Raw genomic sequence first — 17,508 nt, 5'->3', positions numbered from 1 at the left:
ACCAGACATGGCAGTCTCCAACCTTGTTAAGATATTCTGCATTGTTAGGTACAGGGCAAGGAAGAAACTTCAGGGGGAGAATTAGATGCGGTTCAGAAGGGGGAAGAAACCCTTTCAGAACCAATTTAGAACCAAAAGCCTAATAAATGTGTGCTAGAATACATCTTGTACAAATGAAAGAAGTGCTTACCTTTTGATGGTTCGGAGAAGGGTAGAGCGAGCCTCGTTGTGGAAGGTGATGATGACACTGGTTGAGGGCAAGTCATTATCATAGTGAACTGAAGTGCACCTGGAAAACAGAGATAAACAACTTAACGTGGCTCTGCATGTACATGGAAAGTGTTTGTCTCAGCAGACAAGGCTAATGTACAGTGCAACTATGGTTACTTATACACTCACATACCTGTAGTGTCTGGTATCCCGGATGGGCCTCTCACTGCTCAGCTTGTCACTTTCAAGTTGGTTGAAAGCATGTTGCCGATATGGATCCTCTCCAGCCTTGATGAACTTTGAGGACAGATAAGACTTTTCATCAAAGCCGTTCAGCTTTCCCTTTTCTGTCTGGAAGGCCAAGGTCACCTGGAACAGAACACACTTCTCATGAACTAGTTGCCGTAGCACTTCCTACGACTCCAACATCTCAAACAAAAAAAATAACTAAAAGATAGGTAGCACTGGGTACAAGGGTAGAGTTCATACTCATTTGAGTATTGTAATAAATACTTTATGTTGGGTTAACCTACTTATTCATTGCTTTAGGATTATTTTATCCCAGAGAAGTCAACCCTGCTGTCATCTATATCTATCTATTCTAAATTAATACTATTTTGGTGTGTACAACACCTGGAAAGCAACTGGATTGTGGGGAGTTATGCATCATTATACTTGACAATGGCTGGCTTATATAAGGCATTTTGTAATGTTTGGCTCTTTGGCGAATGTTCTTTGGTTATAAGCGCAAATTGCCAATATTTATGCACACACTCTGCATTTGAGATATGCCAGAACTTTGGTGGCCGAAAAAATATTCATAAAAACGTATTTAAATTACTGTCATCGCTATTTTCGCACACAACGACCTCGCACAGGAGCAAACTCCCATCTCATTTGCGAGCCATTTGCAAATATTTTTGCGCAATGCAAATTTGCAAAAAATGGAAAGCCGGGCACAGCAGTGCAATATGTGATCTGTCCAATGGCCAGGGCCAGAACTGGAAAATAGGGTTCCTAACAATGCAGAAAGCTTGGGACCCCCAGGCTGTGGTTGTGAGAGGAAAAAAGCAAATTTCAGGGAAATTTAACCTATAGCCCTCCAGCTGTTGAATGACAGCTCTCAGCAAGCCTCCAGGCAGCTTTCAGCTATCAGTGGGCTGTAGCTAGAGGCAGGTAATCAGCTTGGACATGTCTAAAATTTATACTGAAACATTAGTAACTGTTACTGTTACTTTTATCCACTTTTTAATTTCTAAGGGGCATAAACAAATGCTATCTATGCCATACCCAACAACTGGCCATGGTAGTGCCCTGTGTATACTTCCAAAAGAGTTTCTTGTAGTAGTCCGTTATACAATATATCATAATATGGGACGGTATTACATGCTAGAAACGTTTTAAAACAGGACCCCTAATTACTTTTTTCTTGCTCCTCTATTTGTATTGGAAAGTGCCCCCCCTCCCAGACTTCTATTTAGAGCACCATTAGGCTAGACTTCATAGAATTGCATGAGAAGGGTTAGCCTGCCAGTTTACAGACTGTAATTGTGGCCACCACCCTGGATATCCCAGCTGACAATTTCATGATGATCTAAGTCGTGATTATGCCAGAATTTACAAGTCGGTACATCGTGCAGATAGTGAGGGTCATGCAGAAAAGTCACCATAAAACATAATGTTCCGTGTTGTCATAGGAACCTTAATCACAGCAAAGAACACTGTGCAATTTCATCTGCCATTTTATTTTGTAGAACTGCACTTGATAGTTCATGCACGTCAAGTTATGAAACTGTTTTTATTAGTACAGCAATAAGTAACAAGCAGGCATCTACTTCTCATCACTGCACCAGTGGGAAAGAAATCGGCAATAGGGAAAGAAATACATGAATAGTCATGCTAAGTGTAAACTGGCAGTGAAGTTTTAGTGCAGGGGGTTGCTTTCAATGAACAACAACTACAAGCACCCACAACGGACCCTGCATCTCCAGTTATTGGCCAAAAAGGTGCACTAAACTTTTAGTTTGCTGCAGGTTACTTGCCAGGGCTGGCGACGGGGGATTAACAAAAGTAACCCCGTATCTCCGATATTGCCCACAACAGTTCAATATGTTTTTGATTACTGTAGCCATGGCTGAACTTTAATTAAGACTGCCTGCTAGATAGGGATTAATCTTCACTGTGTAATCAGCCAACCCATTGGCCTCTGCTCCCTCCTGTGTCGGCACAGAGAGGCACGGTGTTGGCTTGGGTGCAGACACATGATGGAGTGGCTTTTAGCGCAAAATAAATCTGCACATAGGCAGATTCCATCCTACAAGTCGGATGTAGTTGCACAGCTCAGAAATAATGCAACTGATACAGAGTTTCACTGGGATTGAAAACCTTAGACCATGGGCTCCCTCTACAAACAATTTACTCATTACCTCTTTATTCTCCTAGATTTAGAATAAGAATAATCATCTGCTTTGAGGCCACTGGGAGCAACATCCAAGGAGTTTGTGAGCAACATGCAAGCCAATGGTTGGGGATCACTGCTATATTGCTATCCATCCATTTAATCTGTTTGTTACTATATAGAAATATTTAATGTCCATAATATAGTCCAAATGATTAGAAGCAGAAGGGCCCATTTATACCTGGGCCCACTGGTAGTTTTCCTGGTATCCCAGTCACACACTGAACTAATATACTAATCTGTATATCTGTGCATCCCGATTTTACATTGCAGCAGTGGTGGATCAGATTTTGTAGCATCCCCCTAAATCTCATGCTGTTGCATGATTGTATTTTGCTGGTTAAATAAAATCTAACCCACAAATCTAATGACAATTCCCATGTAGCTCATCTCTTAGAAGGGTAAATTATTCCTTTTCTAACTACTTCCAGGTCTTTTTAGCATTTTAGCAAAAAACTCTAAAAAGCAGCCCTGAATTTCAGTTTGGACAATAAATAGAAGTTTTGGAATTTGCTGAACTCAGCTGCACCTTTTCCTTTCCATCTTGCACTGTCTGCTCCACTGGTGACGCAACGCAGCTTAAATAAACCCACCTAAGTACATATAATGTTCTGTTCAGACATTAACCGAGTAATTAAAAGGCTTCTCTCATTTTACTTCTTGCCAAATAGTTGGCCATCAGCCTAAGCAGATGTTGTGAGAGAGGCAACAAGGGGCCGGCAGCTGACAGGGGCCACTCTAATAGAATGCTAACTATGGAATGTCTGTGCAGACTGGAAGAAACAAAACCAGCTGAGTCATCAAACTGACAGCTTCTTGCACTGAATTTCTACACAACAAGGCATTTTAAATCTTGTCCCACACAGAAAAAATCTGGTGGTCTCACAAACGGAGACCAGGCCTGGACTCAGGGGGGGCTCCGCCAAAAGGGCGAGTTGAGAAACTGGCCTCAGACGGCAGCACCTCCTGGTTGCCAGGGGCGGCATAAATGCCGATCCTGGTAACTAAGAGCCAAATTTCGTTATTTCAACCTAGAAATGTGGTTCTTCTAGTGTAGAGAGTGCAATTGCGCTCTCTGCATTAGCAAAGTGGACGCCCTTGACTCCCTCGGTGCTGAAGTGAGTGCCGTGAGGAGCAGCAGAATGAAGACCGCTTCGGGCGACAAAATGGCCAGGATCGCCCCTGCCTGGACTGGCTGCTGTAAAATGCCACAGACCAGTGCTGTCCTACTTTTGTGGTACCGAGGGCCTACGTTTGTGGCTATTTTTCTGGCCTACATCGAGGGCTGATAATGGGAGCCAGTGTTAACCATGCCCCCTTTTTAACCACACCTACTTTAAAGCACACCCATATTATCACAAAAAAACCATCTGCATTAATGGTGGTAACACACCAAAACCAAATAGTTGGCGCTCACTGCAGAGATAGCCTATATCACTCATATGTGACAAATTTAAATTGAATCACTCATATCAAAACATACCCTTAAATCCATCCTCATCCCCCCCAGCCGGTATTTTACCGGCTTAGCCCTAATGTCTGCCAAGGCCGGGGCCAGTATTACAAATTTACTGGCAATGTAGCTGCTGGTAAACTTGTAATACTCCTAACAAAAGCCCTCGGCCCGCCCTCAACCCGCTCAAAATTTACCTTTTTTTGCTGCCTTCTGGCCAGTTGCGCATTCTGGCTCCACATCATCACGGTCTGCCCCTTTCTATGCCACGGTTCGCCCCTTTTTACATCACGGACTGCCCATTTGCTCCCGCCCCACCACCAGCCGGTGAGCATTTTATTAAAAGGTGGCAACCCTACCTGTGGATAACACAGCACCCCCAAGCACATTATTAAACACCTTAGAGGCCCCTAACAACAATGTCCAAATGATCCAAACCTCCAGAAACACTACCAGACTTATGTCCCACAGGTAGCATATGGCAAGCAGAGCATGGCACACACAAGGAGCATAGTGCAGGCAGAATATGGCAGACACAGGGAGCATAGGGCAGACAGAGTATGGCAGACACAGGGAGCATAGGGCAGGCAGAGTATGGCACACACAACGAGCATAGGGCAGACAGAGGATGGCAGACACAGGGAGCATAGGGCAGGCAGAGCATGGTACACACAGGGAGCATAGCGCAGGCAGATTATGGCAGATACAGGGAGCATAGGGCAGGCAGAGCATGGCACACACAAGGAGCATAGGGCAGACAGAGGATGGCAGACACAGGGAGCATAGGGCAGGCAGAGCATGGTACACACAGGGAGCATAGGGCAGGCAGAGTATGGCAGATACAGGTAGCATATGGCAAGCAGAGCATGGCACACACAAGGAGCATAGGGCAGGCAGAATATGGCAGACACAGGGAGCATAGGGCAGACAGAGTATGGCAGACACAGGGAGCATAGGGCAGGCAGAGTATGGCACACACAGGGAGCATAGGGCAGGCAGAGCATGGTACACACAGGGAGCATAGGGCAGGCAGAGTATGGCAGATACAGGGAGCATAGGGCAGGCAGAGTATGACACACACAGGGAGCATAGGGCAGGCAGAGTATGGCACACAAGGAGCATATGGCAGGCAGAGTATGTCACACAAGGAGCATAGGGCAGGCAGAGTATGGCACACACTTGTACAACTTGTGTTGGACAGTTTTTGGGCTGTGTGGGTATGTTGCAAAGGTAACGTGCAACGTGCCAGGCATAATCAGAGGTATAAAGTCATGCAGCCCATGCCCCCCACATTGAAGAAGCAGCTTTGAGGCAAAATAATGAGATGCCACCACACTAGCTCAGCCGCTGATTAGATAAGGCTCTCTACAGTGCACATCACTTTGGAAAAGACAGCCTGGTGCCTACTTATCTTTAGAACTTCCCTGAAGCCATTTAAAAGCTGAACAGTTTATCAATAACTGTACCAAATTAATCAGAGAATCCTGGCACCCTGCTGCTTAAGAAGAATGTACTTCCAGTCTCATGTAACAGTCAGTGACATGTAAAATGGATTCTGCTTTTCCTGTTCTTGAATATTTGCTTTGGGCGGGGACACAGAGCTCATTGTATCTAGTTCTAGGCTGATTCCACTGGGGTGGGCAATGATTTGTTTGTTTATTTACTATATAGCCGAAGAAAGGTGATTAACAGACCTGCAAAAAACATGCAAGGCCTTGGAGAAATTATAGAGCTGCCTTTGGCTATGTGGTTTCACTAGTCAGGGCCAGCAGTGAGTCCAGAGAATACAAAGGGACAGGCAACTGTACTGCTTTCCATAGCAAAAGCATTTCCAATGAACTTTAAAGTTACTAAAATAGTTTAGAAAATGTATATTGAAAATGTGCTTCGAATTAGATTTTCTTTCTTTGGGCAAATTGCTTCCTTTAATCTGTTACTTTTATATTTTTTTTATTCAGTTAAACGCACATAGAAATGTAAATAAAGATTTAAAAAGTACCTATATCTTCCCTGTCGATCTTTTGTCTCACATGGAAGAAGTATGTACACCACACCCAATGGAATAACAAGAATTAGAATGCACCCAATCCAGGATTCAGATAGGGCAGTGATCCCCAACCAGTGTCTCGCAAGCAACATTGCTAAGCAACCCCTTGGCTGTTGCTCCCAGTGGTCTTAAAGCAGGTGCTTATTTTTGAATTCCTGACTTGGAGGCAAGTTTTGGTCGTATAAAAACCAGGTTTACTGCCAAACAGAGCCTCCTGTAGGCTGCCATAGGCTGCCAGTCTGAATAGGGGCTACCACATAGCCAATCACAGCCCTTATTTGGCATCCCCTTGGACTTTCATGCTTGTGTTGCTCCCTAACTATATTATTTGAATGAGGCTCACACATTAAAAAAAGGTAAAGGATCCTTGAGTTAGAGATTTGGCCAAAACCTAGCAGTTTCTGCAGTTTGGTTTAGCTGAACAGTTAGCATTCTGTCAAATCTAAATATGTACCCTTATGTGAGCTCTGAACAACTATATGTGCTGTTTTTTTGTGCAATTTTTTCAGCAGCCCTGTGAGTTGGGAGTGGCATTCAGACATTACCCATGCGGACCCCAACCAGTCCTTTAACTTGCATACCCTATTGCACCTACCAGCTCTGCACCTCTTCTCCGAACATAAGAGCTTTTAATGAGCACTAAGGGCTCATGGAGAGAGTTTACCAACTCACTCACTTTAACCCCATCCTAAATCTTGGAAATGGATAAGCACTACAGTGATTAACATAGGATATTTATCTACATTTTATCACTTATATAAACTTATGTGCTTTAATGGATTCAATGTGTTCTGGGAAGCTTTCATGCATGTGGGACCAATAGAAACGAGTAAGCTTTCTCTTATGCACTTCGGAAAGAGTAGTATCCACTGAAGAATTACTGTGAAACCAACTACATTTTCACCACTGAAAGGCAGAATGAATTATGTAGTATTTCAAACGTTTAGCATAATATCCTTCATAAACCACGTTCTCTTATCAAAAAGAGGATTTTGATTTATAGACACAACAGTGGAGATCCTTTGGGGTAAGTAGGCTGGCTGTGTGGTGCACTTCTATGAATTCATTACACAGCAGCACGTATGTTAATTGATCTGATATTTCCCAATGTGTCGGTATCCACGGGAATGGAGATCAACAGCCAATGCAATTAAAAAATTGGTCTTGTTCGGTTAAACTCATATACCGCAAGGCAAAGGCACCCATATGGGTTCTGACCACTGTGTATTCAAAGCCCAAATTCTTACATTCTCTTTTACATTGTGCCAACCCAGACTAAGGGGTCTGAGACAGACATCACCAGTGATGTTGCCCATAGCAAAATCTCCCATCCCACATTCGACCGAGGATCCCCACTGCTGGCCATTGTTAGGTCACTGAGCGCATACTAAGGACCATCTGACTGCCTTAAGGGGGAGGGGGTGGTACAGAGGGTTCTGCAGTAAGGGACCCCATGGTGAAAGGCAATTTGAAGGTCACAGGATGGGGCTTGTGGGACAATAGACAGGGTTTAGTTGAACTGAGCGTAGACATATTTTTCATTGGGGTGGATCAGTGGTGAGGGTTAGTGTCTGTTATCATTTTTCTTAAGGAGGGGCCTCCACCCAGGTTCCCAAGTAACCAATAGGATAATATTTGGAGCATTCAAGGGGGGGGTCCTGATAACTTAGAATCATGAATCCCCATGATTCCTGAAAGTGGCTTTGAGTAGGAGCAGGAGAATTACCCCAATGTTTCAGGCATGTTTCCTTTATCAAGGTGAATTTTGAATTTAGTGGGTCCAGTAATCAAGAAGACACAGAATAGACTCCTGGTTGAAGAACTCGAGGCTGTTGTAACAAAACAAATTGAATAATACCTTGGATAAATAAATATTTAGCCTGGGGTATAAACAAGTCCATGCTCCTTATATTAACAGGGAAATTGGTTAGATAGATTAATGTTGCTTTTGCTGGCTGTTGCATTCTGTTTTTACATATGACAAAGTCATGTGACAATATGCCATGAAATGCATAGGAACCCTTTTCTATGGCTTATGTTTGGCACCCTGCTGACATCTGAGCCAACAGATTAACAAAGTAGGGAAACGTCTATAAATAAAATGCTAAACAGGAAAAGTAGGCAGGAATGAGATTTGTACAATATGAGAATCCCATGGCATGCATGTTATCAAGCAGCCCTTTGCTGCCACATGGTAGGTGCAGATAAGAACAGAGTATGAGACCATTAAAATAATACAACATGAGATCACAAAAAACATTTATGGACTGAAACAGAATCTGCAGCTTAGAGCTTCAGTCAAAATATCACCCTGAATTAAGCTGGCCATAGACGCAAAGATCTGATCATACGAATCAAGGATTCATATGATTTTCGGACCGTGTGTGGAAAGTACCGACATTTTTTGTGCGGCGGAGATCGGTCGTTTAGTCGATCGGACAGGTTAAAAGATTTCTGTCGGCTGCCGATAATATCTCTGCGTGTATTGCCGATCGTACGATTTTCAGAGGGAGACTGTCACCAGCTTTGGTCGGACATAACTTTCGTATGATTGCTGTCAGGGGCAGAACATCGGCTGATCTGTTCTTTTGTACTTTATTTGATCTTTATGGTTAGTGGCAGGTCGGGAGATGGGAAAGTCCGATCGCACGATGACTAGTACGATCGGATCTTTGCGTCTATGGCCAGCTTTAGCCAGATGAATTAGTAACATGCTGTCCTTGCACACTGGCATCACATAGTGGCCATATTGGGTCAAACCGTACGATACTCTGCCCATGGGCAGAAAGGACAGATGTCCTACAAGTGGACATACACGTGTATCATCACTTTGCTATTGTTCCATTCTCCCCATGGTGCAATACATAAATGAATAACTGTTGGTGGGTGCTTTGGCAGCTCTGTTTTCTCTGTAAGGGCCACGTGAAAATATAGGTGTTTGTGTCTAATTCATATATGCCTGACCAAAACCTTCTTGAAATGGGATAATAACACAATAGGAAGACTAGGGGACAATATTGCACATTGCCTCAAGTGAGACTTTACCAGGGGGTTTGTTTCAGGTAGAATTTAGCTCTTCATAGAGAAGGGAGGGTGACATTGGGTTGGCTGCTTCAAGCAGCACAGGTTCAAAACGACCCTGCACAGAAACTGTCAATAAAGACTATTGGCAGGCTCATCTCCACTGCAGCTTAGACATAACTGATACTTCATACTGTATCATTGAGGGCTTGGGGATATGCAGGACAAAAGAAATGTAATTGTACATTCAGCTCTCAATATTTCCATTAAACAAATACAAGGAGAAGATTTTTTTAAAAAACTAAGATTTATTTTAATGCAAAATGTTTTCCCATCTCTTCTGGTAATGCATTTACAATCTGCTGTTTCCAGTAAAAATAAGACAGGGTTATTAAGCTACAAAAGCGTTTTCCCATATGCTTAAAAAAAAAAAAGAAAATTGCATCAGTTACTACAATGTATAACTTGCACCGTCATTTAACTGCAATTTATCAGCAGTGGTTCTGTGGCTTCAATGGATTTTTTTTTACCATTTTAAGATGTCTTCAGAAAATTCCACCCCCTCCTTCCTTTAAAATGAGAGTTTTTTTTGAGAGATATATAATATAAAATGATTTTATACTGATAGCAGTATGCTTCAAAAGGGAATACTGTTCTGAATAAAACCATATTATGATTTATTATTCACTATGAAAAAGATGTCATGCTTGCCAGAGAGAAAAGGTTAGGGATGCGACAAATCCAGGATTTGGTTTGGGATTCGGCCTCTTTCAGCAGGATTTCTATTTGGCCTAATCCAAGTGCTGAACCTAATCTGAGTCCAAAAATCACGTGACTTTTCATCATACAAGCAAGGAAGTTCACTCTCTTTCCCCCTCATTTTCCTACTTTACATATGCAAATTAGGGATTGGATTCAGTTTTGGTTCTTTTATAGAGCAGCATATTTCATGGTTCTCATATGACCATCTCTGTTTAACTACACAAATAAAACAAACATAAAAGCATTTTTTAGATTAAAAATGAAAATGATGTTATGATTGCTTTCCCTTTAATGCCACTAATGTGATTTTGCAAAACATCACCTATTTATGCTAGCATACTTTTATAGCTCCATGGAGTTTCTTACCTTACCTCTCCTAAAACGAAAAGTATTATTAGTAAATAAAAATGTGCTTTAATTTCTTTTAGTCTGTGCTCCCACAACTTTCTAAAAATCCCGATACCGGTATTAGTAGTTCTGGTAGTACTTTTCCTGGCAGTTCATAAATACTTACTATCTATGAGAATATACACGTGCCAAAAAAATCCATGGTTGATCCATAGTTTTGGCTTTAGTTACTATTTAATTAATTATTTGTGGGTTCCTCAAGCTTACAACACTCATGCTGATGACGGATTTCACCTACCCAAATTGGTCCATTCCAGCTACTGACAAGCATCAGGGTTGTATGCAGTAGAAAAAATATTTAACCATTTATAGGAAAAAACCAATGAAACCTATTTATGAAACATAATTATTAAAAGGGGATATCAACCAAACTAAAATTGTAAAGATAATGCAATTCCAAAGTGAGGTATTTATACAAATGGCCTGTAGATCTCACTGTGCTCAAGACTGTGCATACTTTCTATACAGCTTGTGGTGTTAGAGTTGCTTACTGTTGTGTAACGGCTGCATGAGTCTGCTAATAAAGCACTGTTATACTCTACTCATCCTTGGCTACCAAAACATAACAAAGGTGTCAACCTAGATCAGGGGTCCCCAACCTTATATACTCGTGAGCCACATTTGAATGTAAAAAAGAGTTGGAGAGCAACACAAGCATGAAAAATTCCATGGGGATGTCAATTAAGGGTTGTTGTTGGCTGTTTGGTAGTCCCTTCATGGACTGGTAGCCTACAGGAGGCTCTATTTGGCAGAACACCTGGTTTCTATGCAACCAAAACTTGCCTTGAAGCTGGGAATTCAAAAATAAGCACCTGCTTTGAGGCCACTGGGAGCAACATCCAAGGGGTCGGTGAGCAACATGTTGCTCGCGAGCTACTGGTTGGGGACCACTGACCTAGATCCTTCTTCAGTTGCATTATGACTCTGACACCACAGTTCCTGTTTGACCCAAGTCCTGAGGATAAAATAAGGAGACTTTTGTGCCTCTTCAAGGCAAAAAATAGGACACTTAAGTTTCTTATTTTAGAAGGTGCCTCAGTGGCTTTGCTCATGACTATATAGAGTAAGCAGACAATACAAGCTACATTTAGAGCTGCCTGAGGACTATGCCTTCAGGAGAATGCTGTGCAAATAATGTGCTTGGAACATTTAGTCACAGCAAGTGTCCTTGTTCTCCAGGTTGCTGTACATTTGCTGCGGAAGTGCCCACATACAGCAACATCGCCACAGCACAATGGCAGAGCAATGAAGTCATCCTGCTCTGTTGCCAAGGAGACTGGATTGTCCAAGAGCTATTGGAACAGTGAATATTCCTACTGTCACTGTACCCCTAGCATGAGCTCTATTGCCTTTTACTCATTTGATTTCAAAATTGTAGGCAACTGCTCAGACTGCAATTTAAACCGGAGATTTCCTGGGTATGTATCAAATAAATTGTGTGTGTGCATTCACTTACAGCAAACAAGCTATACAAGATTTGTGCTCCTTCACTTCAAAGAAAGCCTACTCGTATTGACATATAAATGTGCTGTGGTTTCTAAGTCAGACATGTTGTAGTACTTATAGATATGTGTGTTAAACAAGAGTAAACATCTGAGGGACTGTCCAGTTTACAACTCTTACTACAACTTTAAAAACATATGCCATATACCCTGCATATATCTGGTCTTAAGCTGGCCATACACCAAACTGGCCAAACTAGGCTATTCTAGTGGGGGGGTTAAGGTTTTGCCAACCTGAATTACAGTTGGGGGGGGATGTTTCCCCCATTCCTGTGTTAAAGAATTTCTGTGGTAGTTTAGTAACTGGCTGGGTTCTGTCTCTTTTGGACCCCACTTGGTAGAAGAGGTGGGGTGCTGAGGGTTCGAGGCAGAGGTAGGCCTCAGTAGGTTAAGTTTTAGAAAGATCTGCAATAGTTCACTCTAGAAGTGACTAGTTCTCCAATCTGGTAGTACTACCTCTATGGTGTTGTGAATGCTATAGCTGAAATAAAATACAAGTGGATGGAAGTGTACAAGCTTTTATAAAGGGACAGATGTTTGTATTTGTGTTGATCTAATCAGCACCAATCAAAAGATTGTGAACAAGTCAACAACAATAATAAAGTCAACAAAGAGCAATCATTTTGTTTTGAGAATCACTTGCGCCCAAGTTATTTTAGAGATCAAGTTCTTTTTGTGAATTCAGTGTGATCCACCAGTGCAGGGAGGGCCCACCTGAGAGGAAAGGGTTGCATGTAAGATGTGCTTTACTGGGAGCTGCAATTGGCTGAAGTGAGTCTGGGTAAGACCAACTAAGGTGCAAGGTAGCAGAAAGCAGGCCATTTTCAAAAAGGTGTCACACTAGCTTTCTGGCCCTTGGGCTAATGCTCTAACCATGTGAAGCAAAGCCGAAAAATAGTTCTGTCTGCACTTGCAATGCAGCCTCCCCTTGACCTGCTCCGACACTAAAGTTGTAAGTGTGAAGAGGATAAGTGGGGCTCTGTATCAGCTGCATCCATAACCCTATGCATTCCCTGCTTGACGGGATTTTCCACCATAATAATATCCGTCCAAGGGGGGTGGGCTTAGATTTGGGCTTCAATCTATTGCACGTTCCATTATGAGCTGAAATCTCAGCAGAGTAATAGATTCCTTTTCAGGAAGCTGTTCTGAATATAAAAAAAGGAAACTGTCCCCTCAATCCAAATTCTGATGAAAAAGCACAAATAAAAATTAGAGGAAACACTGATTGGGATTAAGTTTAAATCTGAAACTCTCAAAACATGCTGAAATTCTGCCAAATTGTGGATTTGGTGCCTCTGTAATAACTATAGTGTTAAGTGGGCAATAATACTAAAATTGAGGTTACCCTAATGGGTTCCACTGCACCATCTCAGGCAGAAAGGTCAATATGTTATTGCATCATTAGAGATAGATCGATTTGCAAAGTGCTGCTATACAAACAAAAGCAGAGATCTGCCACAAGCAATATATTGTCACACATAGTCTTAAAATAGCTACACAGTCGCACACACAGAGATTTATACTTATTCACAGCATGCCCAGCATTAAGGGAACATTCTTTGTCAGAAGCATTCATAGCCATTATAAGAATGTTAGCAGGTACGTTGGAAATAAAAGTGAGAAATATGAATACATGAATGCTGATGCATGTATATGTAGGTGAATGCCATAAAGTATAAATATAAGCCTAAATAACAAACCCCAAAGGGAGATATATATCTTGTTAGACCTAAAGTCCTGAATTAGACAAGATGTGCCTCTAGCCAGATACACAAAACAGCAATAGCTGGATGGCTGCAATTTTGAGATACTTGATATATACAGTATATGCCGAGTGCCCTGGGCGGATAACTGTCCCCATCGAAAATTCCACAAAAGTTCCACAATTATCAGCAAGCATGCCATGTGGACATGTATGGCTAACACCGAGATCCCACTAAACTGTAGACTGAATTTCATCTGCCAATGTCTGCTTCTCGGTGCATGGATAAGGCATCAGCAGATGGAGAATTCAGAGAAGTTATTGTTCTTTTTTAAGAAGTTACTCTTACCCGCTGCTTTCTCGTTATCCACCTATAGTGCCAAAGAAATAGTGATTTATTGCACTGAAGCAATAATACTACCAAGGAAACTAAAGAAGAGTCTGGTTGGAATAAGGTTTGGATGCTATAAGCCATAAATCTTGACATAACGAAAAATATAAGATCCCAAAGAATCTAGACCGAACAATACCATGTGCAGAACAATAGTTTGGAGTGGTCGGTCCAAAATCTGAATCTGAGTCAAAGTGTCAGAGGTTTCGTTTTCTTTTTGCAGAAGTCAAAATTTGTCATGGCAGTTTCCTAACACAGCTGGATTTGGGAGGATAAAATATTTAACTCAACTAACCTTATTATTGGCTGGGATGCCATTTATTCTAGCACTTTCTAAGACCCTAAGAATGTTCTCCCTGTTTTCCAAGCCCCCAAGGTTAGATGTGTTGGCAGTACAGTAAAAGAACACTTTTTATTGGAAAACTTATCTAAACTTCCCACTAAATATCAATAGCACTGCTGTCCAACTTTTCTAATGTAGTTGTCCAGTTAGCTGAAATACTACATGTTCCTGACCTAGATTAGATCACAATGATGATTATCAAAATCAGCAGTCTATGCAGCTCATAGGCAGATGGGGGCCATAAAAAGGACTCAGAGGGTCACATCAAGCCAACAGGCCTCCGGTTGGACAGCCATATATATAACTTCATTCTTGGATTCTAGGAATGTTAAGATGTTATCTAACCTACCATCAAGTATATGGTTCTGCCTAATGGCAGAGATAAACAAAGATTTTCTAAAATAGTACACTAAGGGAAATGGCAATCTGGCTCTCATACCCATTGACGCCATCCGTTTGTGCCAATTTCCCCCCCTGTGAAAACATAAGCTGAACTCTGCTTAGAAACTTACATGGCGGTCATATAAACACAACCTGGAACTATTCCTGGCCAAATATTTATCAACAATCAAGGCACTGTTGATTTCAAGCAAATGTTTTCTGGGGGGGAAAAAAACGATCCCATTGCCCTAGAATTGTTCCATTTTCTTTAGATAAATGCAATCCACATGTTCTCCTAACAGATCAAAGAAACGTGAACCCTGAGCATTGAATTGGTGCTTCCATTCAAAAACATCATAGAGCTGCGTGTGTCTACTGGAAACCAAGAACTCAGGAGTAGCTTTTGGTTACTGGACCCATGGTCCCCTTTGCCACATGAGTAACTTATCCTTTGATAATAAGAGCGATGAGGAAGAACAAAGTAGGTAAATCTGAGCTGTGCAACTGCTGGGAACCTTTGGTACTGTAGCTGTTCACCCGTCTTGTTATTGTGCTTCTAGTGGGACTGGAGCACGGAATTCGATCTTAAAACTGCTGCTGACCAATTGAGAATGGGACTAAGGGTACCCAAAATGCAGGCATGATTTTTGTCTGCACTACAATTTTGTATAATTGTGAACAAACTGGTAAGGAAAAAGGTGGAAATGTTATTATTTTTTTTACATGGATTTAAACAAACTGCAACCTAACCCCGCCATTGACTTGCCTTAGAACAGTGATCCCCAACCAGTAGCTCGTGAGCAACATGTTGCTCTCCAACCCCTTGAATGTTGCTCTCTATGTCCTCAAACCAGGTGCTTATTTTTGAATTCAAGGCTTGGAAGCAAGTTTTAATTGCCTAAAAACTAAGTATAGTGCCAAGCAGAGCCTCCTGTAAGTTGCCAGTCCACATAGGAGCTACCAAATAACCAATTATAGTCCTTATTTGGCACCCAAAGGGATATTTTTTCATGCTTGTGTTGCTCCCCTAATCTTTTTACATTTGAATGTGACTCACGGGTAAAAAAGGTTGGGGACCCCTGCCTTAGAACATTTACACAAAGAACATTTCCTGAGCATAGTTAACAAAGAAAATAATTAAAAAAGCTCTCAACATGAAAAAGACCTAAGAGCTTCTGAAATACCATCCAATAAATGCACTAAATATTATTTGTTTCATACTATGGCAAAATCATTTGTGAACAAATTCCAAATGTTATATAATGGCAGTTTATTTTATGTTATAACTTCATCCTATATAATAAAGTTGAAGTTTCTCTGTTTCCAGTCCCTGTGTCTGTGGGATTGCGCTACTGCGCATGTGCCCCACGGAATAATAAAGTTGAAGTGTCTCTGCGTCCAGTCCCTGTGTCCGTGGGATTGCGCTACTGCGCATGTGCCCCACGGACCGTCTCTGGCGAATTTTTTTTAGACTAGAACACTTCTGTTTTTATAAATGTTTGACTACATATGTTCTAGCGCCCGTTAATTTAACGGGCTTAATGTCTAGTAATAAATAAAACACAATAACTTCCAGTAGCGTAATTACCAAGAAAGCAGACCCCATTGACATAAGGCGGCTTGGTGGTAAAGGGTGCTCTGTAAGGACAAGCAGAGTGGGTGGGCTGTGTGTGAAACATGCAAGCTGCATTAGGTGAAATTTGCAGATACCATCCCCAAGCAGTGTCGGATTGGGACACCAGAGGCCCACCAAAAAACCTTAGACCAGGGGCCCACTCTCAGTATTATTATTCTTCCTCTGCTCACTCAACCTCTATTCTCCTAGTCTCTTTTCTTTACCTGCTATAATCTATTATTCCATATACTGTATTTAACCGCTTTGTTCTCATATAAATAGGGAATGGCCATAAAATAGGCCAAATATTTAGCAGCATGAGGGCCCACTGACAGCTGGGCCCACCAGGAGTTTTCCTGGTATCCCGGTGGGCAAATCCGACACTGTCCCCACGCTTGCATAGGGTTGCTTTTGCCAGCAACAAAACCAGTTATATCTTGGAAACCTCATTGCATATAGGTCAGAATCTGACACGAGGGAATCTATGGCAGGAAGATATAATGAGACTTAACTGATATGTTTATAGCTACGATAGCCAGGCTACCTACCCCTCGTCAGTATACAGGTATGGGTCCTGTTATCCAGAATGCTTGGGACCTGGGGCTTTCTGGATAATGGATTTTTCTGTAATTTGGATCTCCCTACCTTAAGTCTACTAGAAAATCATGTAAACATTAAATAAACCCAATAGGCTGGTTTTGCTTCCAATAAAGATTAATTATATCTTAGTTTGGATCAAGTACAAGATACTGTTTTATTATTACAGAAAAAAAGGAAATCATTTTTAATAATTCAGATTATTTGGATAAAATGAAGTCTATGGGAGACAGTCTTTCCGTAATTCAGAGCTTTCTGGATAACGGATCCCATACCTGTATATGATATGTGGCGCTATTGTTACTAACTTGGGCAAAATATTAAAGATAGGAAAGCAGCATAGTGGTGACCTTGTACTCACCCCATAACAAAAAAAAAAAAGGCTGTCATATAGCCAAGGACGTAAAGTAAAGGTAAGTGAATGTACAGCTGGTGTTACATTATTACATTATTACATTATAAGTAGCTTACACAAGTAAATGCAACATGCACTATTTCTATGCATTTGGCACCAAAATGCTGGTTTACAGCAGCACAGTTATAATGTATTTAACGCTCCTGTGTGTGCAGAGCGGCCAAAAAATATGATAGGACCCTTTGGGACAATGCAACCGA

At 41.6% G+C, this 17,508-nt stretch overlaps 1 protein-coding gene across 1 annotated transcript in view; it reads right to left on the bottom strand.

Moving 5' to 3' along the window:
• galnt16.L (polypeptide N-acetylgalactosaminyltransferase 16 L homeolog) overlaps nt 1-17,508 on the bottom strand; it is a 49,765-nt gene that overhangs the window by 21,724 nt on the left and 10,533 nt on the right. The window contains 2 exon segments of the mRNA NM_001099893.1: nt 191-289; nt 404-579. Coding sequence (NP_001093363.1) covers nt 191-289; nt 404-579 — 275 coding nt within the window.

The sequence above is a fragment of the Xenopus laevis genome, chromosome 8L (assembly GCF_017654675.1).
Source record: "Xenopus laevis strain J_2021 chromosome 8L, Xenopus_laevis_v10.1, whole genome shotgun sequence".
In the NCBI taxonomy this organism is placed as follows: Eukaryota; Metazoa; Chordata; class Amphibia; order Anura; family Pipidae; genus Xenopus; species Xenopus laevis.
This window is presented reverse-complemented; position numbering and strand designations above follow the sequence as displayed.